The following is an 11,033-nucleotide window of genomic DNA, read 5'->3' as shown; positions in this document are numbered from 1 at the left end:
ATCACCCATGATTCATTTATTCCACAACTTAAATTGTCCAGTGAGGTTACAGAGAGAAAGGTGTGCCATGTTGGACTTACCATAATATATTATATATACAATATATTTATATATATATTAAATATACAATACTAAATTCTGACATCAAGCAAGTACAGTTAAGCTTCTGTTTATGTTCTCTGATCAATGTTTATATGTAAATAAAAGATTAAATTCAATTTGTTTATCAGAGTTTTAGGTGAATACACTTTCAATGGAAGGACAGAAATCTCTCAGACTTCATTAAAAATATCTTCATTTGTGTTCCAAAGATGAATGAAAGTCTTATGGGATTGGAATTACTTGAGAGTGAGTAATTGATGACAGGATTTTAATTTTGGAGTGAACTATCCCTTAAAAACTTGTTACCTGACACGAGTCATCACATTTTTCAAGTACATCTTTAGATCTACGTTTGTAGACATCATTTCAACATAAGTTCAGCTAGAACATCATTCAGATTCAGTACGCTAGGTATAGTGTAGTCTGGAGTCACAGAGCCCTGCGGGAGAGATTTACAGTCACTGTTTATCCATACGGTTGCTCGCACTCCTGCATTAACGCCTCCCTGGATGTCAGTACTGAGAGAATCTCCCACCATGATGCAGTCCTGTGGCAGAACTCCCGCAGACTTGAAGCAGTGAGTGAAGATGGAGTGCGCCGGTTTCTGCTCAGGATGATCTCCTCCGACTACCACCACACTGAAGAGACCCTCACATCTCACGGCTTCGATCTTCTCCCACTGCGTCTGACTATCGCCGTTGGTGAGCAGGAGCAGTTTGTAATCTTTCCGCAGTTCTTCCAGGAGAGATCGAACCTCAGGAGACAGAGTCAGCGCCTGTAAGCGTGTGTTCTTCCATGTGTAGTAGCAGCTGGAGGCCAGATCCGGATCAGGATCTGTGCCCTGTGTCTCCTGCAGGGCTTCATACCAGTGATGGATCCTCACACTATCTATTGTTTTTCCTTCTGATGGGTCGAAAGATTCATGATGAAGCTTTCGTAGATAGCACTCACAGATGTCTCTGATGTGGCTTTCCTGCGCAAGTGTCGACTTCAGCAGCTCACACACCTAAATAAAGAACACAGCGTAAATCATAAAATCGACATCTTTTTTAAACAAAATAAGGGGGTAACAGTTTAGGACCCAAGGACCAGATGTTTGAAAGAAGACCGAGTCAGAATTATAATAAATTGAAGAAAAGTTTTACTGAAGATAGTTTGCAGTTTCATCAGCAGAAGTCAGCTTCAAGACTCGCACGGGAGTTCGTAGGCCGCCCCGCTTACAAAGATCACAGCAGTTATACCCTACACAAAGGTCTAAGCTAGGGATGCACCGATGCATCGGCTGAACATCGGTAACGGCCGATATTTGCCTCGTTAACTGCCATCGGCCATCGGGAAATAAAAATGACATTCGCCGATGTCACATATGGGTGTCAGTTTGGTTTGATATGCTGGGGACAGAGACGCATTTGGAAGTGCATTTTCAGAAGTGCTGGGTAGGCCTACAATGACGCATTTTTTTTCTCTCTCTCTCTCTTTCGCGCTGCGCAGGTTATGTTTTAAAAGACGATGTCCTTGTAGCTCAGGCACGGCCCCACTTTTCAACAGGCCCACCCAAAACTTAAAAAAAATAAAAAATAATTCGCCAATAAGCTCATAATTTGTTCTAAAATAGCTAAAACTATAGCCTATATAGGCCTATATATTGATCGAAATGTGAGAAATATATGAAATATCATCATTGGGGTGAAATAAAAAACATTTTTGTCAGTTTTGTTACCTGACTCATGTGGAACAGAAGGCAGAACGTACTCGGTTCCCTGAGAAATAAGGGAACGAGTATTGCGTTGCAAACGCTATGAGAAAACTCCTTTTCTCGAGAAAAGAACGACCATGGTGTGTAGCAGAAGAAGCGGCGGAGTATGCACGATCCACGAGTGCTGAAGACGTTCTGCACGGCTTTGATGGGTGCGCAGGAGGACACAAATAGGTGGCGACCGCTTCTTCCAGTGGCGGGAGCGTTTCTCTCAGCGCCGTCAACAGATAGAGCGTTAACTGTACACACCACCGCCGACTTGAGCTGCAAAGAAGCTCTGGCCGCCCTGTCAAGGGCGCTTGTCAAAAAGTACGGGGAAGCTTGACCGCTCTGAATAGAGTGAGAGAGCGCGCGCGCGGCCGGGGCTCGCTCTCTCTGCTCGAGGCAGAAGAGCGCGTGCGCTCTTAAAATTTCATATTTTGGTATGAACATTCACCCGTGTTTTTTCCCTCATAAATGCGAACACGAAAAATAAAGTGAATATAATGTTTTTTTTTTGTTGGGTCAGACAATGATTACCAAATTTCTCTCTCATATGCTCTTCATAACAGCTGAAAAAGAACTTGCCATAAATAAGGTTATAACTGTCAACCAGAAAGTGACATTAAAGGTTTTTTTGTTTCATAAATTGGTCTGATTGAATTTGTGCTCATTTAGTGTGATCAAGAGCCGAAAGACTTGTATGTTTCCGTGGCACAAAAGAAGGAATAAATAACAAAAAGAAAAAACATCGGCATCGAAATCGGCCATCGGCCAAGTTGTTATGTTAAACATCGGTATCGGTATCGGCCCAGAATTTCCCAATCGGTGCATCCCTAGTCTAAGCTATACGTCCTTGCTTCAGGTTGCAGTTTCTGATAGGCTAAGAAATAGATAAACAGTAATTTTCCACACATATACAGATAGACGGAAGCATATCTCCATCGATTAGGCAGCTGACACTCGGACCCTGAAGTTAGGCACGTCGTGACCTTCCAGATTGCAGATTTGTATTGCTGGGCGCCAGCCTGTCCAGAACAACAACTCAGTCAATCTCCAATAGGGTTGCAAAATTCTGGGAATTTTCGAAGATGGAAACTTTCCATGGGAATTAATGGGAATTTAAGGGAATTAACAGGAATTTATGGGAATAAACGGGAATTTTCAAAGTTGAGGGTTGTCACTTCATAGGGAACTTAAATATAGTTGAGGAAAGTATATTTTAGCATAATCTTGACTAAAACAAACAGATGCCATTCAAATACACTTGAATATCCATGCCATTCCTCAATCACACGCACAGAGCACACTGCTTACTGCATGGCTATTGAGACCACACCCCCTACTGGCACTGTGCATGCCTCCATCACATGTACAGAAGCCCAAAGACTATTGAAGCCACACATTTGAGCCTGTGGACTAAACAAAGTGAAGTAAGTTTTGATGATATTATGGGGAAATATATTTATTAAATGTTTAAATTGCAAATATCACATACAAATGTATTCATCTAGTAGATAGCAAGCTGATAAGTTAGATGCTAAATAAACTAGCATAACTTTATTCACCACATAAGTAGGGCTGGGCGGTATGACGGTATATATCATTACCGCAGAAGAAAATGTCAACCGTAACAGATTTTTTTATTCCGTGTATACCGCGACATGTAAATAAGTAGGCGTGGTTAACTCAGCGTGCAGCGTGCGCGAGACTGAGACACTGATATTTGTCAAAGAAACATGAAGAAAGACCAAGAGGATCCACAAAAGGAATTACGTTTTCAAAATTAACGTGATATTTTCGGGGGGAAGGCACAGAAGTCAACTAGAGCAGTGCAGCACACTGAAAGTTTAGAGAGACGCACATGCTCGCAACAGGGCTTACTTGACAACAAGTTCATATATCAATATTCTAACGAATAGAAATAACCTTAAATAATGTATCTATCCGTCTCTTATGTGTACAGTTACTTTCAGAGAGGACGCGCAAGCGGTTGCCGTGGTAATGAATATTTCCAAAATTCCCCAGCTTAACTTCCCATGGAAATTTACCGGAAACTTTCCGGAAATTTACCGGAAATATTCCACCCCTTTGCAACCCTAATCTCCAATAATGCCAGTGGTTCCTTAAACTGTAACCAAGAAGACTAACACACATACCGACACACAGCTTTTCCAAGGTTGGATTTGGCCAGGCTCTAACTATAAACAGGAGAGTCTTCTCAAAACATCAAGATAATGCGTTCTTTCTCTAAAGGAGAGGACACTTTAGTCTAACTGGAAAGTAAGGCTTTAACAAAGAAATGGTCCCTTAAAGGAGAACTCCGGTCAATTTTAACATTGAGCTCATTTTTTTGTACATTTGGAGTGCTGTCAATACAGAGAACAACGACAAAAATCGGTGTTGCCTACAAGTGCAAGTGTCATTACAAGTGCACAGAAAATGTGAGTGATTCCTTCCGAGTGAACACGGGTGGATCTGACTGCAGTAGATGTTAGAGATATTAATAAAAACGAAGTTAATTCAGCCAGCGCTCATACCTTTGTTTACATCCTGTTTTCGGTGGAACGCCATAGTAATCGATTGTCGAGTTCACGCGTGTGATCATTGGTAACTAAACCTATGCGCGTGAACTCGACAATCGATTACTATGGCATTCCACCGAAAACAGGATGTAAACAAAGGTATGAGCGCTGGCTGAATTAACTTCGTTTTTATTAATATCTCTAACATCTACTGCAGTCAGATCCACCCGTGTTCACTCGGAAGGAATCACTCACATTTTCTGTGCACTTGTAATGACACTTAAAGGATGTTAAGAGGCTAAAAAGCAGGCTTACTACTTGCCCTATTGAAGTCAACAGGGTGCAAATTTTAAAAATAGAATAACTCGGTGTAGGCAACACCGATTTTTGTCGTTGTTCTCTGTATTGACAGCACTCCAAATGTACAAAAAAATGAGCTCAATGTTAAAATTGACCGGAGTTCTCCTTTAAACTATTGGCTTCAATGAACCCTATATGTTTTAACACGTTTAAGACCTTTCTCAAACACAAAACAAGTCCCTATTTCATTTCTGGAAGCCAGGCTAAATAAGCAAGCACTGTTACAGCATTCAGATATCAAATACAGACATTAACGAATACATGAAAAGAACATTTCAGTAATCACACTGGTAACTTATATAACAAAGTAAAATCCCCAGAGAAGTCATTCAACTCATTTGATATTTAGAAGGAAAAATATTGATTAATACCTTGATTATAATCACTCATTACATTTACATTGAAGCAGCAGTGGATTCCAATCCACCCCCTTCAGTACAATTTGGATTTTTATTTTGTTTTTTAATTAAAAGACATCCATACAGTCTTAAGTGTTGAGTAAGTGTCCAAATAATTTTTGAGAACAATATCATAGAAAAAGAAAGTCCATCTTTAGGCCCACATATGTAGACATCATTTCAACATCGGTTCAGCTAGAACATCATTCAGATTCAGTACACAAAAATTCAGTAAACATTTTGCTGTATTTTTCAACCTGGGTTTATTATTTTTTAATCAACTGCTGTTGCTTCATCTTTCACTGAATTGGGCTAAAAATGCTTGGATGATGAAATTTCACAACTAAATAATGCTCTGGCTACAAAACTGGATTTATTTGCTCCTCTTACTTTTTAGTCAATTTATTCCCGCTTGGCCAACTTTTACAAACTTTATTTATTAAGTATCATTCTTATGCCGATGACACACAGATTTATATTCAGTGTAAACATGGTCAAAGTGAGGCTGTCTCATTGCTCATTAAATGTATTTCTGAGATATAATCATGGAGGGCTAATCATTTTCTTTGTCTAAACAGTGATAAAACTGAGGTCCATAAGGCTGGCCAAACACCTCTTATCATTGAGGGTTCTGTACTTGAGTAAAAATTGAGGGAGTGATCTTTGATTCTTCATTGACATTTGACATCATGCACAGAATGTTGTAAAGACTTATTTTTTTCTTAGACTATTGCAAAATTGTGTCCCATGCTATCCATTTAAGTTGCAGTAAAGCTAATAAATATATTTGTTTTTTTTCCCCCATATTCATTACTGTAATGTGTTTCGTACTAGAGTTTCTAAGCATACTCTAAATAAGCTACAGTATGTTCGAAATTCTGCAGTGAGAATTTGAACTAGGACCAAATCCTAGTTAATCATGTTAGAGCCAATGGAGACTAGAGATCATATATTACTCCCATTTTTAAATCATTGCATTTGCCACCGGGTAAATTTAGAGGTGATTTTAAAGTTCTTATGCTCACATAAAGCACTTCACGGTCTGGCTCTGGTGTATTTATCTTAGCTTTTAACACCATATATCCCAAACCGAAATCTTCGCTCTTCTCAGCATTGTCTTTTGGTTGTCCATCAAACACGATAATGTTCCACGGGTGACAGAACTTTTTCAATATTTGCTCCTAGGTTTTGATTTAGCTTCCAGTTGAAATTCAGGAAGAACAGTCTCTTAGAATTTTTAAAACATATTTGAAAAAAATATTAAGTTGGCAGATTGTTGATTGTGGTAAACATTGTTGATTTCTTGTTGTTTTAATACACCTATGAAGTATTGTTGATTTATCTTGTGTTGTTCCTTGTATTTCTACCTTGTAAAGCGCTTTGAGAAGCTCTTATAGAAAGGCACTATAGAAAATAAAGTTATTATTATCATCACCCTCAAAGTGTCCAAAAAACATGGTAATGGTACTACTTTGATTGATATACCATGTATAGTATATATCGGTATATCAGTGATCAAATTGAGGGGGGCTGGGGGGATCTCTCTTATAACATTGGACTGAATTTCCTGGACTGAAAATGTATCCTATTTTTTATTTTTTATTCTTGATCAATAAAAAAGGCTGTTCTTTAAAGTCCCTCCGTGGTGAAAATCAAGGTTTTAATGTTGTTTATAATATGTCTATGTGGAGTTTTTAATATAGTTTAATACAAACCATGTGGAAATGTATAGTCAACACCATTGCTGAGTAGGCCTATTTTCTCCTTAAAACTGCAGTGAATCAAAGACTATGTGCGATCGTCAAGGAGTGGATCTCTGAGCTGGCGTGAGTGAGTGGAGGCGGGACTAATTAAAGGTATAGCGGAGGACAGAGCCATAAAGAGAAAGAGTTGCGACACTCCCATAGACCTCCGTTGTAAATAATGGCGGCGCTTTTAACCGCCCACTTCCGGGATTTGAAGAGCGGAATAGTTCTAAACACTGTCATTTTGGCGTTGGACCCCATTCACTTACATTACTGCGTGTCGAGTTGTTCTAGAGTTAAGATGTTGAAATATCGACCTCTTTTGAATTGTCAACTGTCTATTTTGTTTCAGAGGCCCTTTGCGATGCTTATACTGGTCTTCATTTGTACATGCACAGCGTAATTATTTATATTTTATGTTAGTTGTTTCAACCAATTTTCAAGCACTGCCTGCTAACTTAGCTAGTTAGCTAGCGCGACTTCGTCAGTTAAGAGTTCGGTAATGCATCGCTGCCACCTTTATAGCAACTTTTATTCAATTTAATTTTTTGGGATATACTAACTTTTCATTATGTTTTATTGTCTTGAGTGAAGCGGCTTGTGAGAACAATGCTGGACCTCTAGGATTGTTATGGCCATCACCAGTCCTGTCTGTTTCATGGATCACCTGCCCCTGGTTTTTGCTTTTCTTGTTCACACAAGCACACATTTTTGTTGTCTGTCATTGTTTAATAAAAATAGTTTATTTGAAAACCTTCATTTGTATCAGCAATGCTTAAATTCGTTTTTAATCTGTTATAGTTTTGATAATGTGTATGGCTTAATATTAAAATAATATTCTTAGTCTTAACATGATAATGTTTCACGTTGTGGTCCTGGGGTGGCCACTTTCATCAGAAGAAGTGAGCTAGCTTGAGCGAACTCTGAACGGACCGCCACGGCAGAGCTCTTTGCGTGATCACGAAGGTAGGCTAATGGCTGAATCAAAATTTATACGCAAAATCACGTGAATCAATAGCCTAATACAGCCCAGTTGTGCTAAAATAAATATCACGAGAGACGTCCATCATCAGATGAATGATATGGAAAAGTTAAGTTACAGCCGCTAAAGCCAGTGCTACTACCCATGCGAACATGAACAAGCTTTTCCCTCCAAAAATATAGCCTAAAACTTGTCTCCAAATGCAAAACTGACATTAACAAAATGCAATAACAGCTGAAAAAGTACTTGGGGTGTGTTTTATTTTATATTTACCGTTCAATAATGCAATCGCTGCTGTCTGTCCCATAGAAGAACATGACAGCCAGCGTATGTTTTAGAACTATTGGGGCTTACATGAACCACGTGACAGCCATAGCGGCGACATCAAAGAGTGTCGCAACTCTTTCTCTCTATGGCTCTGGCGGAGGATCTTTCCGAATTTTAGATAAGAACCGCCCTCTCCACTTTTTGAAAAAATGCACATGCGCAACACACTACATGCTCCCGAGAGGGAACGCCTATTAAACGTGTGCGAGGTTCTCCTCGTGCACGCTCTGTTTACAAGTTGCTGTCGGCATTACTCATACAAGATTACTTTCCAAAAGAAGATTTGCACTTTTTCACCATATAGCATGCCAAACTTTACCTGTCGAGTAGAAACTTCGCGACTGAGGCATTAGTGGGAAGCCCAACCTGTGTTTTCAGCGCACGCCATCGTGTGAAACAATCTCCCAAAAACACTCTGATCTTGTTTCTCTCTTCTGAGGCCTTTCTCTTCTTCTCATACAGTTCGTACAAACTTTTTCTCTTGCGACCCTCAGACATTTTCAAAGGACCCGGTGAAACGGCGAGCTTCAATGAATGGCTTAAACCGTAACTCTAGCTCACCACCACACATAAACACCTGAAAGTGCGCATGCGCAGAAAGCGAAAACTAAGGGACGAGCACGTACGACGGCCTTACGTTACATATCACCAGAATGATTGACACTTAGGTGGACCAATAGTTTACACTACCCACCCGGAAAAAGAAAATCCTCCGCTATACCTTTAACATATTCATAAAAATGGGTAAATGAGGCAAGGGTGTAGATTTACATTCAAGGCGTGAAATATATATATATATATATATATATATATATATATATATATATATATATATATATATATATATATATATATATATATAATTAAAAAACGCTTATTATGCCATTTTGGTGATCAAAGATGAGTTAAGGGATAAAATAACAGGGGAACTTTAAGCCTTTTTAATAAATAGTTTGTTGCATACGATCAAATAAATATATTGTAGCCTATATTTTATATAGAATTGCACCAAAACAAAAATATTATGGGGAGTACGTCAAAGCATATGTAGGCTATGTGTCAAAAACATAGACAGTAGGCTACCAGAAGTATTGTCAGCTTGTCCTTTAAAGCGTCAGTTTGAGCATTATTCATATTCATGCATTTACCTTCTGAATGGCAATTCGTCCTGCTCCAGCTGTATCGACCAGCGTGTTATCCAAGTCGAATATAATCGATAAAATTCCTCGACTTTCCATCATATTACACATAAACGTCCGATATTGACTACAATTCCGAACACGCGGAACTCCGGCTACGTCAGACATGTATTGTGACGCCGCACTCACTTTGCATCATGGGAGATGCAGTTCCCGAGGAAATAAAATGCCGGTGTGGTGAAGTGTTGAGTCCCACTGAAGTGATGAGTCCCAGCTTAGGACCCCAGTATTATGCCTGATCTAAAGCTTTTCTCGCGATTCTTATTGCAATCAATCAAACTTTTATTCACATAATAATCTTTTATTTTTATCATGATTAATTATATAGTTAAAGTATAGGCTAACTACTAGTAGTCCCTTCACTGGACCGTAACATTTCATGACACCAGTTGCATAAACTGCTAAGACTAGCCTAGTCTTACAAGTTAGTCATATTTTTTTAAGACAGTTCATAACTTATGTAAGTCAGTTAGGCTATAAAAACGTAACTAATTTGGTAGCGAAAAATAAGACTGATTAGCTGCCCCTAACTACTATTTTTATGCAACTGTCTACTGACATTGTTAAATCAGGCTAGACTTTTTTTCTTCTTCATTTTTTTTCCAAGTAGCCTAAAACATTTCACTTGAAAATGCATATAATTATCATATGTTGGCTATATTAGGTGGTGGCGTTTTCTTCTTGAGTTCTTTCAATTCACGGTAGGCTATTTTGTGTCATTGAGATTTATTTGCTCGTTTTATAAAAATCATTGATGTTAAAATGAAAAATGTAGGCTAGGCTAGTAACATTTTATTGTAAAAGGCTAAAAGCTGCATTCTGCAATATAAGTTAATATTTATATTTATCCTTGAGAAAAAGACACCTTTCTAGCAGTAAGCTAGGCCTATAGCACATGACAGTAATCAGGTGGAAAATCTGAGCGGCAGCTGAATGTTGGAAGACGTGCGAGTTGGCAGCTATGAATGAGGTTACGTGAAAACTTTGGTTTGTTCTCAATAAACATGCTCTTTTTCAGGTTCTTATCAGATTACTTGTGCTGGCGTTTGAAGAAGAAAAAAGAACACGCCTGTGTCTGAACGTAACCTATATGTAGCCTATCTGTCTAAGGTGGCTCCATCCAGTTCCATCCAGTTGCCTTTCATCTTATAGCTACATGTGACAAGTTAGTTTTTTACCATTTACACTTAGCCAGCGCAGATATATACTAATAATTAAAGTCTAAAGATGTTGCACAAATGCAATTTTTCTACAAAAATCTAAAAAAAACTAAATATAAATATTAAAATATACATATTTGCCAATGTGAAGCCTACTGTTTATACTAACACATATATATATATATATATATATATATATATATATATATATATATATATATATATATATATATATATATATATATTTCACTATAACACTTCTTTTCACCCAAAATACAAAAAGCAAATAATATAAACTTATAATTTTAGACTAGAGCAATTGAGATGCAATCACAACCATGGCCACATGAGGGCATCATGCGGATTGAACACTAAAATTCAACTCCATCACTCTCCATCATGGCTAAGACTGAAACTTGTGGCTCTTTTAGTTATTGGATTGAAGGATATTCTCTACTGTAAAACAAAACTGAATGCCTTCCTATCACAACATCTGCATG

At 38.3% G+C, this 11,033-nt stretch overlaps 1 protein-coding gene across 1 annotated transcript; it reads right to left on the bottom strand.

The window, feature by feature from the left end:
• Positions 1–260: 260 nt before the first annotated feature.
• On the bottom strand, positions 261–9,552 carry nanp (N-acetylneuraminic acid phosphatase). Its single transcript, XM_081350283.1, has 2 exons — positions 9,323–9,552; positions 261–1,108 (listed from the first exon to the last, which is right to left on the bottom strand). The coding sequence occupies exons 1-2, from the start codon at positions 9,479–9,481 to the stop codon at positions 464–466; spliced, it is 804 nt and encodes a 267-aa protein (XP_081206409.1). The 5' UTR covers positions 9,482–9,552; the 3' UTR covers positions 261–463.
• Between the last annotated feature and the right edge of the window lie 1,481 nt (positions 9,553–11,033).

This window comes from Scardinius erythrophthalmus, assembly GCF_964197995.2.
Source record: "Scardinius erythrophthalmus genome assembly, chromosome: 21".
NCBI classification, from domain to species: Eukaryota; Metazoa; Chordata; class Actinopteri; order Cypriniformes; family Leuciscidae; genus Scardinius; species Scardinius erythrophthalmus.
This window is presented reverse-complemented; position numbering and strand designations above follow the sequence as displayed.